Here is a 15188-nt window from a genome sequence, read left to right as displayed (position 1 = left end):
ACATCCACACTTTTATTCTGGAAAAACAACCAGAACAGAACATTGTTTGATACAAAATGTTTTAGTTAGCAACTGCAGTGGAGAATCATCTCCAATTCAAAAACAGAAATGCCAGAGGGTCTTCTAGTAAGGAAATGTTTTGACCAAGATGAACATAGCTTCTTCTGAGATTCTCAACAAGATTCTAAGTTTTGTCTTTCAAAATTGTCCCTGCAAAAATCCCTGCACTGTTAAATCCCTCTGACAGCCAGGGTTTCAAATCCGCCTGTCACTTTCTTGACATTCTGGCTTCTAAAATGGCCGTCCTTAATAGTAGAAGGAAGTGCTTTATATTCTGGGATTCTGCAGACCCTCAGATTTTGAAAACACATTTTCTGAGACACTTACATATGTGAAATAGTGAATGGTGAATGGTTTTGAATTAATAAAATAATAAAATGAACATAATATTTTTTTTACTCTCATCCACATTTTTCTCACAAATTCTGAAAATCATTGAAAATGCCCATATGGGGTCACTGAACTTATTCTGTCATATTGTACTTGCAAAAGACACCACTAGATAGCAGTCCCTTCTTTTGTGAACTCAGGATTTCTTTTTTTATTATTATAATTGTTTATGGGGTGTCCTGAATAGGGGGTGCCTTTATTTCCTTTGGAATTCCCTACATGTGCCATATCTGGAAGTGGTGGAGATTAGAGCAGGGATGTGTCCAGTCTTCCTTTGGATGGTTATATCCACAGGTGACACTCTACACAACACAGAATAGGCCCACATTTGACCACTGGCTACCGTACCGTTATATCAAGTTATCATATAAGCTTAGTAATTCCACTAAAACAATGCAAAATAATAATAAACATTATCATAGAATAGCATTTAGGTTACACTTAACCTATTTTACAAATGGGTCGATTCCATCCTGAATGTTCAGACCCATTTTCAATATCCTCACTCTCCATAAGCATTTATTCCACTTCTTTTGCAGTGAATATCCATTTGGCAATTTTTCCCCTCAAAACAATTGCTGGTAGCAACCTAATGCGTCTTCAATGCAATCCAAGTGCATAATGACTTTATAAGGAGCATGGTAAGTGCGACACGTGCCGCTCCCCCCGGCGCACTCGCTCACTCTCTCTCGCTCTCTTTTGGGGAGGGGGGTGACATGGATAGACTTCACATTAGATTGAAGCATCTAAGTTCTATAGTCACGGAGCAGTAAATAAAATAAAAAATAATTGGCGCGCCGGCGCGTCAGTCTAGCTTAGAGGGTGAATGATGAGTGAATATAAAGGAGGGATGAAGGAGTGATAAGATAACTGTGCTTCACTGATTCACAGACTCTCCCATTCTAGGAGTACAAGAAAGCTTTTAAATCACACACAGATGTGCAAACACAAAAAAACATACACAAACTGTACAGTATCTGAATGACAAAGCAAATAGTTAAGTAAAATAAGTATACTGTCTTTGGTTTCATTTCTATAATAACTTTGGGGTGTTTTGCAGATGTCTTTATGTCATATGGATGGATCCATGTTTTTTGTAGTATATTAATCCATATGTAGTGCCATGCAATGCGTCAGATCAATTGAACGCCTTGCCTGGACAGAGCTTAACACACAGCACTCACTCAGTGCCCATTCAATCTTGATATTCCCTAGCAATTCTCATTCTTTGGCCTGAATGGGCAGCTGAAGGCAGGGGTGCTCATTCAAGACCATTTTGTTCTGTTAATGCAAGTCTTTTTAAATACAACTTATATACATCCATTCATTTGTTGTCTTAATCTCCTCATTAAAACACAAAGAGATCTTTTATTATAAAGTCCATAGGCTTTTCCAAAGAAGAACAGATTTTCTGTTGCGGTTGTAACAGTGGAGATGGCAGGAGAAAAGGAGTCATGATCTCTGCTTCGGGGTGTTGATTGTGTGTGTGAGACAGAGAGACAGGACTGTTTGACCTGTTCCTGTTCCTCAGGACGTCTTTGTTCATCATTGTTTGGGAAAGCAAGAAAGATGAACAAAACCACAATTCCATTGAATTGAGTTAGTGCTACTGATTGTTTCCATTAGTGTGCTAATAGAGACAGAAAGAAAAGAGACTGATGAAAATACAAATATAATTACATATGACTGAACTGTATCCTTAGAAGTCGGTTATCAAGCTTTAAAATGTTATTTTTTACCTGCATCAGAATCTGTGCCTCTACTGACGTTAATTCAAACATCACAGGAGACTGAAAATGTCAAAAAGCACTTTAGCCACAGAGAATCCACAATCCCAAACTCACAGTCAGACAGGCAAACATACACATGTACAGTACACACTCACCTGGCTTGTTTGCTGGCCTCTCCTTCGGGTCAACAGGTAGACCACACAAAGCAAAAGGATGATATTAAGTATGACGGAGAATGATAACAATGCACCTAAGAGTGACCACAGAGAAGAAAAAGTAGTATAGAAATATACAACGATGGTATCATTATTAATGGTATTATTATTATCTATCATATTTACTCTATCAATAGCCCCAGGAAGTAGTGGTGCTGAGTTTGCAGCAGTCCCCCCTGTTGCGGCCTCTGCACGCCTCTTTTCTGCCACCAATACACGCTTGTTGTCCGACTGTCTGACATAGGGACGTGTGTCACTACAGCCAATAGGCAATCTTTGACCATCCGTTTGATATCTGTTCATTACCACCCCATGTTCCACCATTATGAGCTCCTCCTGATCAAAATCTCTTGCTATGATGCCACCTACCTCTACTCAATACATGAACAAATCTATAACACCTACTGTGTAACTGCCGCTTATCTGCATCTGAAAAAAAATGAAAGAGTTGTTTTGTTTATTATGTATTTATTCCACATTACATATTTCACATGGGAGAGGAGGTTATTTGGATATCATTAAGGGACTGAAGAAACGTGACAGAGTTACCTGTGTGCGTGCAGCTTAATGTTGTTGGTGTTGATGGAGAGGATTCTTCTGAAATAAATATCATAAATAAAAGTTGTTATCAATATATTTCAATATAGATTTAAAATGAAATAAACAGTTTAATTGTTTTACAAACTATTGAGGGATGTTGATTGTAATGTCTGGTAGATAATATGTTTATAGGCATTATTTCAATTTTTTATCTAAACATGCAAAAACAACAAAACATTTTTTATAATGTAGCTGACATTAAAATGATCTATCAATTGATATATCAATCAATTAACAAAACTAAAACACTTTGTAATAGCTGCTTTTGTCAAAATTAAAGACATTATGTCATGGTGAGACATATATTGATTTGGATTCAGCATGAGAAAGCAGGAAGTAGGAAGGTTGAACCTGGCCGGCACAATGTCAGACATTCTTCACACTAATTGAGACATCATTATTAAAGGATTGAGGAAACAGAGTGTGCTACCTGGATTGCTCCTGTTTGATGTTGTTGATGATGTGGTTGTTGTTGATGTGGATGATGTTGTTGTTGCTGCTGAAGGGGACAAGGAGGTTTTGGGTGGAGTTGATGATAGTTCTAAAAGAAATTTCAGAAAACTAACATTACTTGCAAGTACATTAATTTAACATTTTAAATACCACAATTTTTTAGGTTTAAATAAACTATTAATTGTCCCAAGAGAATATTGTCTCTTTACTTATTCCTTTAAATGTTTGATCGATGGAATTGCCATCACATAAGACATTCATTTGGATTCATCATAGAAAAGATGGCAATAACAGGTAATATCCATGTCATAAACATTAATGGATTGAAGAAACAAAGTGTGCTACCTATGTTGCTGGTGTTTGACCTTGTTAATGGTGTAGTTGTTGCTGCTGGTATGGAAGTAGACAGTGTTTTCTGTGATGATGTTTCTGAAATAAATGTCAAAAATACATGTTCTGTAATCAAAACTTTTACATTTAAATCTAAAATAAAAACCATGTAATTGGATCAGAGAATATTGAGTTTCTGTATCAAACATTTTTAAAACAAACAGTTTTGTTAAGTAGTAACGAATTAAAACGACCAATCATCTTTTAATCAATTAATGAAGCTAGAACACTTTGGAAATGTTGCATAAAAACAATGTAATGTCATGGTGAGACATACATTTATTAGGATTCAACATGAGAAGCAGGTAGTAGGAAGGTTGAACCTGGCCGGCACAATGTCAGACATTCTTCACACTAATTGAGACATAATTATTAAAGGATTGAGGAAACAGACGTGTGCTACCTGGATTGCTCCTGTTTGATGTTGTTGATGATGTGGTTGTTGTTGATGTGGATGATGTTGTTGTTGCTGCTGAAGGGGACAAGGAGGTTTTGGGTGGAGTTGATGATAATTCTAAAAGAAATTTCAGAAAACTAACATTACTTGCAAGTACATTAATTTAACATTTTAAATACCAACATTTTTTAGGTTTAAATAAACTATTAATTGTCCCAGGAGAATATTGTCTCTTTACTTATTCCTTTAAATGTTTGATCGATGGAATTGCCATCACATAAGACGTTAATTTGGATTCATCATAGAAAAGATGGCAATAACAGGTAATATCCATGTCATAAACATTAATGGATTGAAGAAACATGATAAAGTGTGCTACCTATGTTGCTGGTGTTTGACCTTGTTAATGGTGTAGTTGTTGCTGCTGGTATGGAAGTAGACAGTGTTTTCTGTGATGATGTTTCTGAAATAAATGTCAAAAATACATGTTCTGTAATCAAAACTTTTACATTTAAATCTAAAATAAAAACCATGTAATTGGATCAGAAAATATTGAGTTTCTGTATCAAACATTTTTAAAACAAACAGTTTTGTTAAGTAGTAACGAATTAAAACGACCAATCATCTTTTAATCAATTAATGAAGCTAGAACACTTTGGAAATGTTGCATAAAAACAATGTAATGTCATGGTGAGACATACATTGATTAGGATTCAACATGAAAAAGCAGGTAGTAGGAAGGTTGAACCTGGCCGGCACAATGTCAGACATTCTTCACACTAATTGAGACATAATTATTAAAGGATTGAAGAAACAGAGTGTGCTACCTGGATTGCTCCTGTTTGATGTTGTTGATGATGTGGTTGTTGTTGATGTGGATGATGTTGTTGCTGCTGAAGGGGACAAGGAGGTTTTGGGTGGAGTTGATGATAGTTCTAAAAGAAATTTCAGAAAACTAACATTACTTTCAAGAACATTCATATAACATTTTAAATACCACCATATAATAGGTTTAACCAACACTTAAGGCAAAAACAGTTTCTTTAAAAGGGGAAACATTCCCCATTAGTTAAATGTTTCTGACTATTTACGTGGGAGTTTGTCCCTGGCTGCGGAGGGCACTGGGTATAGTCACACACACACACACACACACACACACACACACACTTTCACTTAACACTACAACTACCAGGCCTTTTTTATCCACTGTAACCGCCAGAGCTGAACACCATTTGGCGTCATTAGCATTCGAATCGTCCCTATTAACATACACATTCTCCTCTGCAGCATCACCATCCAGCCAGAGCATCGGTTCATCTACTGGGTTGTTATCAAACTATGTAGTCTAAAAAATTATGAATTACAGTATTTGTTTGTTTTAAATGGTAAATGAATTGAGTGCAATTTAGTATATTTTTTCTCCTAACATAAAAACAGTAACTTGTAATACCTTTGTTGAATTGGTGAATGGTGACTGCTAAACAATATCCTTGGAATTTCAGTTTAGTGAATAATTATTCAGTTTAGTGAATAATTATTTAGCCTAATATATTTGTAAGATCTTAATCTTAGCAAATTATAAGCAAAGAAAATTTAGAGAGACGATCAGACTTGTGCAAATTAGTTTATCCTTTTCTCCTAAAATAAAAACTGTAAATTGTAATATCTTTCTTTAATTAGTGAGTTGTGACTGCTAAACAATATCCTTGATATTTCGTTTAGTGAATATTATTTTAATATAATACATTTGTAGATATACATTTGATGAATTAGCCTACACAATAAGATTAATGTCCTATTGAAAAACGATAATGTGTCATAAGTTGCCTGTATCATTTGTATTATGTTTCAATAATGCGCTATACTTCTGGGAGTATAGCGCATTCATCCATTGACATCATGCATTCAGTGAGGAGTGATTAGCGCCTGGGTACCATTTGGGTACCATCGCTAAGTGGGGTGGCCTGTTAGTGGATTAAGTAGGAAAACGGGAATCAGTTTAGAATTCTGACAACTGAACAATGTAATTCACACCTATTTAGGAAAAGTCATGGAAGGAGGAGGGTGTAGCTTTCAAAATGGCAGTTTTATTTTAATTACAAACTCAAACACCAATTGGCATAAACTTCCCCAAATCTTGCACCACTTCTGTGTGTCGGCCTGGTAAAACATGATTTTGCACTCATACATAAAATACCAGCAAAACACTCCAGGGAATGTTATAGTAGGAGGACACATTTTCCATATTGGCAGTGTAGGCAGATTGGAAGGTTTCCCCACAATTGGGCTACTTTAGTGTGCATGGGCAGGTCAATTTATCTGGCGTCTGCGGGGGATTTGTGTTTTTGTTTACAGTCAATACAATCTGGCAACATCATATACAGGACCACACCGATCCTGTGTCAGTGAAAGAGTCCCCATGTTTAGATAAGAAAAGGAATGTAGGAGAGGGGGATCTGTTATTTGTTAATGTTCATCATTGAGAAAGCAGGTAGTAGGAAGGTTGAACCTGGCCGGCACAATGTCAGACATTCTTCACACTAATTGAGACATAATTATTAAAGGATTGAGTGTGCTACCTGGATTGCTGCTGTTTAAAGTTGTTGATGATGATTTTGTTTTTGATGATAATGATGTTGTTGTTGATGATGATGTTGTTGCTGCTGAAGGGGACAAGGATGTTTTGGGTGGGGTTGATGATAGTTCTATAAGAAATTTCAGAAAATGAACATTACTTTCACCATTTTTTATTTCATCAATACTTTGAAACTATATTTTAAATACCCCCTACCACTTAAGGCAAAACAGAATTTCTTTAAAAGGGGTAACATTCCCCATTAGTAAACATTTTCAGACTATTTATGTGATGTAGAAGTTCGTCCTTGGCTGCGGAGGGCGCTGGGTATAGTCACACACACACACACTCACACTCACACACACACAAATACACACACAGACAAACAAACAGTTTCTGTTGAGTATGCTGTTTGCTGCTAAGTAGATTCTGTGGGTCACCACACAGTATAGCCCAGCCAGGGTTTTACCCTCATTCAAAAATCAAAGGCCACCGACTTCCCCAAATCTTGCACCACCACTGTGTGTTGTCATCTTGAAGTCATCTTGAACTTCTGTTGGATTGGATGTAGTTCAGGGGTTATTAAGTTTTAATGAAATATTTTGACATGCTTGGCTGTAAAAGAAAACTAGGATCTGCACACAAGATCTCGTGATATATGGCTCCATCCATCCTCCCCTCAATATGGTGCAGTCGTCCTGTCCCCATTGCAGAAAAGCATCCCCAAAGAATGATGTTTCCACCTCCATGCTTCATGGTTGGGATGGTGTTCTTGGGGTTGTACTCATCCTTCTTCTTCCTCCAAACACGACAAGTGGAGTTTAGACCAAAAAGCTCTATTTTTGTCTCATCAGACCACATGACCTTCTCCCATTCCTCCTCTGGATCATCCAGATGCTCATTGGCAAACTTCAGACGGGCCTGGACATGGCTTGAGCAGGGGGACCTTGCGTGCGCTGCAGGATTTTAATCCATGACGGTGTAGTGTGTTACTAATGGTTTTCTTTGAGACTGTGGTCCCAGCTCTCCTCAGGTCATTGAACAGGTCCTGCCGTGTAGTTCTGGGCTGATCCCTCACCTTCCTCATGATCATTGATGCCCCACTAGGTGAGATCTTGCATGGAGCCCCAGACCAAGGGAGACTGACCGTCATCTTGAACTTCTTCCATTTTCTAATAATTGTACCAACAGTTGTTGCCTTCTCACCCAGCTGCTTGCCTGTTGTCCTGTAGCCCATCCCAGCCTTGAGCAGGTCTACAGTTTTATCCCTGATGTCCTTACACAGCTCTCTGGTCTTGGCCATTGTGGAGAGGTTGGAGTCTGTTTGATTGAGTGCGTGGACAGGTGTCTTTTATACAGGTAACGAGTTCAAACAAGTGCAGTTAATACAGGTAAAGAGTGGAGAACAGGAGGGCTTCTTAAAGAAAAACAGGTCTGTGAGGGACGGAATTCTTACTGGTTGGTAGGTGATCAAATACTTATGTCACGCAATAAAATTTAAATTAATCATTAAAAAAATCATACAATGTGATTTTCTGGATTTTTGTTTTAGATTCTGTCTCTCACATTTTAAGAGTACCTATGATTAAAATTACAGACCTCTACATGCTTTGTAAGTAGGAAAACCTGCAAAATCAGCAGTGTATCAAATTCTTGTTCTCCCCACTGTATATATACACATATTTAAGGTGTATTTGTTTCCCGTGTTGAGAGGTGGTGGCAGTACACTAGATCCCACCCACCATTGATTTGTTGATCTGCTTCATTTAATGCTTCTACGATTAAATTCATTTTTTTATAAACAGCCCATGCAATTCAATGTTATTAAATCTCAAATAAAAAACCACCATCTGTAGAATCCACACAGACCTCCTGATGTACACTCACACCTGCAGTGACATACCACGTACAAAAGAGACTAATAACACCCAAGACTGAGTTTTACCACCCTGTGTTTGACTAGTTTCTCCTTTTCACCAGGGCACATGGCACCAACACACCAGACTGGTTGTAAGTATAGGAGAGGGTAATGTCAATCATTTAACCATTATCCCACTACTGTCATCTAGCCTTCACCAGTGCGGAAATAAATAAATAAACAAAACCTCTCCACCTGTTCTCTTCTTTCTTTTTGACCCAGCCTTGTTCAGTAGAGCCTCTGTTTTTCTTTTTTTTTAAGAGAGCATATTTTATTTACACATTCAGGTTTCGGTTTTAGACAGAGCACTGGGAAGGACTAATGTGGGCCCTAACAGTAAACATTTAGACTAGTATCAGAAAGAGATAGGAGCCAGAGTTCTTTGAACCTTTTCATTTGTCATTATGAAGTACATTTTGTTTCTGTCCTATTATATTATTGGAGGAAATGTTGCCTTAGAAATTGCTAATATGAATAGATTCTTCCTATTATTATTAAGGGAAGACAAATACATGAGTCTTAATTTTAATCAGTGATAGCCTATTTAGCATTTTTTTCCCTAGTTGTTGTTTATTATTGTTACAAACTGGGCCATGTTATTCTCTTTATAAAAGAAAGTGTGTGTGGGGGGGATACATGCAATTGAGAAATTACAGATACAAGAATGGAGTTAGTTAAATACACACCTCCCTAGTTAAGTAGGAGTAGGAGTCCTGAATCACTGATAGACCTGACACACCTTGTCCAACGACACCTGTGGCCCAGATCATTCCAGGGCCAAACCAAGCCCAGACCCATGAGACTGACTTGGGCTCAGTAAGAGTGGAGAGCCAGCCAGGTCACTGACGTTTCCCACTTCACCAAAACCACAGAGAGGTAGGGGACCGATTGTCATGTACAACAGACAGTCCAAGGCTGGACCATTACTGGCAACCATCACAGCCAGAGGAGCCAAGCTCTATGAAGGAGAGGTAACCATCTGGACTGACTCATAGGAAGAGGGACTCTTGACTTTGGGACTTTGGGGTCTCAGGGAGGTACAGTACAGACAATAGTGGGCACACACATTAAACGTGGGACCCCAGAATGGCTGACAACATCAAATCACAAGGCATGAAACAGCAGTATCAGTCTTTAAACCCCTGTAGTTTTCCACATGTAACAACTAGGAAGGTTGGAGAACTGGAGATGACCATGCAACACAACGTGGTGTCAACATCCATGACTACACCAGTCAGGAGCCACTCACCAGGACATGGGGAGATCAGGGAGCAGAGCTTGTTTTATTATTCAATTTTATGTTTGGGTGTTAGCAAATTTACCAGTAAAGCCCTATTGTCAATTTTTGTTTGTTTTTATTATACTTCAAGGACATTGTGGGGTTTTATTTCAGCTAATTTGAGATGTCTGTGAAAAAAGCACTTTGTAAAGCACTACCCATATATGACCAAAAGATCAGTCTTTACTTACTTTTCTATTTAGAACCTACTGGCCAGTGAAAATTGTTTTTAAAACAGATTTAAACAACTTAATTAGACAAACCAACAAATTAACTACACTTAAAATGTTTCCATATTCTTATTTAAAATCTTAATTCATAGTTGTTTTTAAGTTGGTGTGACTTGTGATCTTTTCACAAGACTGAAACATTTTTGTTTCTGACATTTAAGTAATGGTCCCACCATCTGTTTAATAGGGCAGTTTATTTTAGTGTTGTTGTAGCCTGTTTGCTGGGGCCCAGGAGAATAATTTAACTGATGCAGTATTTTGTCTTGTCCTTTCTCCTATAAGGACGGAGTGGCAGACCTCTAGCTCAATGCATGGAGAAAATCATGTGAACTGAAACCTCCTGCAACCTGTCCCTTTGGCACTTTTTGAGTTCCAGAAACCGATTTCTGGCATAACAGACATTTGTTTGAGGAAAGGCGCAAGGCCTTACCACCTTGTTATGTCTGGAACACATCTCCAATCCGAAGGTGAGACAGAACAACACTACTTGAAATTGAACCTTGAGCCTTGCGCCCAACAGCAACAGATCTGAGGTACAGAGTCGCTTACTACAGAAGATGAGACAGAATATGATACTGTGTGATCAGCATCAAGACTGAGGGAAAGAGGCCTTTTGGGTCAATATCAGTGGACGAGGAGAACAACAGGACTATGTGCCAGGTAAAGGGAGAGGACTGGGGAGTAACTTCACAATAAAATTTAGACTTTGATATGTATTGGGTTAGAGGTTGGGCTATATCAGGTCAAAATGGAGTGGTAAGTCAAAGCTTGTAACTAGAATATACTAGCTAAATTAAAATCCAATGGGAGTAAAGTTAAAATCAGGGTGGGTAAAGATACATTGAATGGCTGAAACGAAAATTCTACCAGAAGAAAATGGAAGGACTCCATTTGGAAACCCAAACAATTCCCACCAACCAGGAAAACAGTGGTAAAGATAACTGATCTTCCTTCTGTGAAGGAAGCAACAACTGATCAACCAATTGACCATGGGCCTCAGCACTTGGCCCCAATGAAACACGACAGCTCAACATCTTAGGAAAGGACACATGGATCCAGGCTAACCAATGAACAATACGACCGCTCAACATCTTAGGAAAGGACACATGGATCCAGGCTAACCAATGAACAACACGACAGCTCAACATCTTAGGAAAGGACACATGGATCCAGGCTAACCACTGTTGACCAGACCACGAGCCTTCAGCACAGGAGGACAAACATCAGGAGTCCAGCCTGGCATCAAAGAAAGACAAAGTTGGCAGATAAAAAACTGGCAGACAATCAGGTGACCTCCTTCTCTGATGCCTCTGTATGATCGCTGTGATCCTGGTCAGTCTACTGGTGATTTCTGTGGAGTCTAGAATCCACAGGAACTGCCAAGGGTGGGCCTGGAAAATTAACTCTGACAGCCGAACCAAACAATCAAAGAACCCAGATGTCACCATACGTAAACGCACTTACAATGCACCTCAACACCACTCACCCACACACTCCAAGAACACATTTGGCAGGGGGGATTCTCACCTATACATTAGAATTCCATGACAGGCTAAATATCCCTAACAGGTTTTACACTGTATGCATGTCTTTCATCATTTCAACCCCAAAAAGGGAACTAATCAGGAGCAGGTGCTCTCATTGGTCGAGGTATCCAGGTGCGATGGTCCACCATCTGTAGGGCCTGGGTGGCCCATAGGAGAAAAGGGAGGACCAACTCTTGTCCCGCCCTTGCCCCAATTTACCACTCAATTTAGACCAGAGGTAAGAAGCAGACAAACTATCTCTCCTCCATTAGTGAACCATGCTGTTTGCAGGGGAAGACAGAATTGCCCATATAGAATGTCTGTTTACCCCAGGGTCTCCTGCAACTGTAGTAAGTATCTTATCTGCTTCACCAAAATATTCTGCCCAAATGTGTAAAACAGCTTTGTGGGACCAGGAAAAGAAGGAAGCAGTTATAGGCAACGATTGCCCAAAGAGAGTAATGATAACCCATGTGCCCGTAAGATACAAAGTTAGAATTGTATTCTTTGTGATTGACCCATCCACATTAACCACTGGTACTGTGTTTTACTGTACTTTATCCACCCCTGAAAGAGCTCCAAAACAAGAGAACCGGGTGATTCACCCAGGCCATCAGGTGGTGGTGGTAAACTGTAACAGACCCAAGATAACCGACACACAAAGAGGTTGGTCACAATTCTCCGGCAGCCTCTCTTAATTCTCCGGCAGGACCATTAACCTATATGCAGCCTCTCTTAATTGTGTTGGTCACAATTCTCCGGCAGGACCATTAACCTATATAGTGAACTTGCTCTTGCTCATGCAAGAGCCAACAAGAAAGGAAAATGCGTAATATGTGGGCTAATACCACACAGTTCCACAGGGGTTGTGCCCTTTATGTCTGTTCCAATCTCTGACTGTGACACAAGTGCTTTATTGTTTCCCAAGAGCACCCAGCCGGACAGTAAAAGTGGGCCGAGCCCAATGGTGAAAGATAACATAAATCCTGGGTAGTCTGGGTAGTCTTTGAATGGATTGGTATGGTAATTATAGTGGCCATAGGTCTGTTAGTACTCCTCCTACGTGCCAGTTGTCGAGTGGCCCTGAATGTATTGTGTTCCAATAATAAACAATTTGGCATAGAGCTAAAAGACATGCATTAGTCTAAGACATCCCAATGTTTAAATGGACCTACTGATACTGATCTACTGAAACTGATCTACTGATACTGATCTACTGATACTCATCTACTTTTTTTTTACTTGTATAAATCGCGAACATTGACTGGTATCGGCAGATTATAAGGTAATCTGAATCTGTAAAACTCATCAGAGTCCAGCTATTGTTTGTCCAGACGATGTAAGACCTTTTTAGAGTTCAAGAGGTTACCCATATGGGGGAGGACAGCTTGCCAGAAGCCTAGGTATTAATAGACCAAAGGGAATGTGTTTTATTTACAGGACAGCTGGGCAGCCTCTTGCCTCACCCTTTAAACTGTAATAAAGACGGACTGTTCATCTATCTACTTCAGAGACTCCTCAGATGATTATTCTGTAAGTGTTTGACGCGTCTCTCTATTTGCAAAAAAAGAAAATTTCTATTTCTATTTGCAAAGTGTGCTACCTATGTTGCTGGTGTTTGACCTTGTTAATGGTGTAGTTGTTGCTGCTGGTATGGAAGTAGACAGTGTTTTCTGTGATGATGTTTCTGAAATAAATGTCAGAAATACATGTTCTGTAAACTTTTCCATTTAAATCTAAAATAAAAACCATGTAATTGGATCAGAAAATATTGAGTTTCTGTATCAATTTTTTTTTAAACAAACAGTTTTGTTAAGTAGTAACGAATTAAAACGACCAATCATCTTTTAATCAATTAATGAAGCTAGAACACTTTGGAAATGTTGCATAAAAACAATGTAATGTCATGGTGAGACATACATTTATTAGGATTCAACATGAGAAGCAGGTAGTAGGAAGGTTGAACCTGGCCGGCACAATGTCAGACATTCTTCACACTAATTGAGACATAATTATTAAAGGATTGAGGAAACAGACGTGTGCTACCTGGATTGCTCCTGTTTGATGTTGTTGATGATGTGGTTGTTGTTGATGTGGATGATGTTGTTGTTGCTGCTGAAGGGGACAAGGAGGTTTTGGGTGGAGTTGATGATAATTCTAAAAGAAATTTCAGAAAACTAACATTACTTGCAAGTACATTAATTTAACATTTTAAATACCAAAATTTTTTAGGTTTAAATAAACTATTAATTGTCCCAGGAGAATATTGTCTCTTTACTTATTCCTTTAAATGTTTGATCGATGGAATTGCCATCACATAAGACGTTAATTTGGATTCATCATAGAAAAGATGGCAATAACAGGTAATATCCATGTCATAAACATTAATGGATTGAAGAAACATGATAAAGTGTGCTACCTATGTTGCTGGTGTTTGACCTTGTTAATGGTGTAGTTGTTGCTGCTGGTATGGAAGTAGACAGTGTTTTCTGTGATGATGTTTCTGAAATAAATGTCAAAAATACATGTTCTGTAAACTTTTCCATTTAAATCTAAAATAAAAACCATGTAATTGGATCAGAAAATATTGAGTTTCTGTATCAAACATTTTTAAAACAAACAGTTTTGTTAAGTAGTAACGAATTAAAACGACCAATCATCTTTTAATCAATTAATGAAGCTAGAACACTTTGTAAATGTTGCATAAAAACAATGTAATGTCATGGTGAGACATACATTTATTAGGATTCAACATGAGAAGCAGGTAGTAGGAAGATTGAACCTGGCCGGCACAATGTCAGACATTCTTCACACTAATTGAGACATCATTATTAAAGGATTGAGGAAACAGAGTGTGCTACAGGAGGGACCATAAGGGGCCGGTGCGAAGAGGATCGGGTGGCAGTCGAAGGCAGGGGCCTAGACAACCCGATCTCTGGACACGGAAACTGGCTCTAGGGACGTGGAATGTCACCTCGCTGAGATCGTGCGTGAGGTTGAGAGGTTCCGACTAGAGATAGTCGGGATCACCTCTACGCACGGCTTGGGCTCTGGAACCACACTCCTTGAGAGAGGATGGACTCTTCACCAATCTGGAGTTGCCCATGGTGAGAGGCGGCGGGCTGGTATGGGTTTGCTTATAGCTCCCCAGCTCTTCCGCCATGTGTTAGAGTTTACCCCGGTGAACGAGAGGGTCGTTTCCCTGCGCCTACGGGTCGGGGATAGGTCTCTCACTGTTGTTTGTGCCTACAGGCCGAACGGCAGTGCAGAGTACCCGACCTTCTTGGAGTCTCTGGGAGGGGTGCTGGAAAGTGCTCCGACTGGGGACTCTATCGTTCTACTGGGGGACTTCAACGCCCACGTGGGCAACGACAGTGACACCTGGAGAGGCGTGATTGGGAGGAACGGCCCCCCTGATCTGAACC

The 15188-nt window shown here is 39.2% G+C and overlaps 1 protein-coding gene across 1 annotated transcript in view; it reads right to left on the bottom strand.

The window, feature by feature from the left end:
* Window positions 1-3421: 3421 nt before the first annotated feature.
* Window positions 3422-15188, bottom strand: part of LOC105008454 (GATA zinc finger domain-containing protein 14) — a 45684-nt gene continuing 33917 nt past the window's right edge. The window contains exons 13-19 of the mRNA XM_034295614.1: window positions 14183-14252; window positions 13810-13878; window positions 5063-5170; window positions 4615-4698; window positions 4242-4310; window positions 3794-3877; window positions 3422-3536 (exon numbers count right to left, since the gene is read on the bottom strand). Coding sequence (XP_034151505.1) covers window positions 3422-3536; window positions 3794-3877; window positions 4242-4310; window positions 4615-4698; window positions 5063-5170; window positions 13810-13878; window positions 14183-14252 — 599 coding nt within the window. The remainder of the gene's footprint in view (window positions 3537-3793; window positions 3878-4241; window positions 4311-4614; window positions 4699-5062; window positions 5171-13809; window positions 13879-14182; window positions 14253-15188) is intronic.

This window comes from Esox lucius, chromosome 11 (genome assembly GCF_011004845.1).
Source record: "Esox lucius isolate fEsoLuc1 chromosome 11, fEsoLuc1.pri, whole genome shotgun sequence".
Classification (NCBI taxonomy): Eukaryota; Metazoa; Chordata; class Actinopteri; order Esociformes; family Esocidae; genus Esox; species Esox lucius.
Note: the sequence above shows the minus strand (reverse complement) of the source record. Positions and strands in the feature narration are given on the sequence as shown.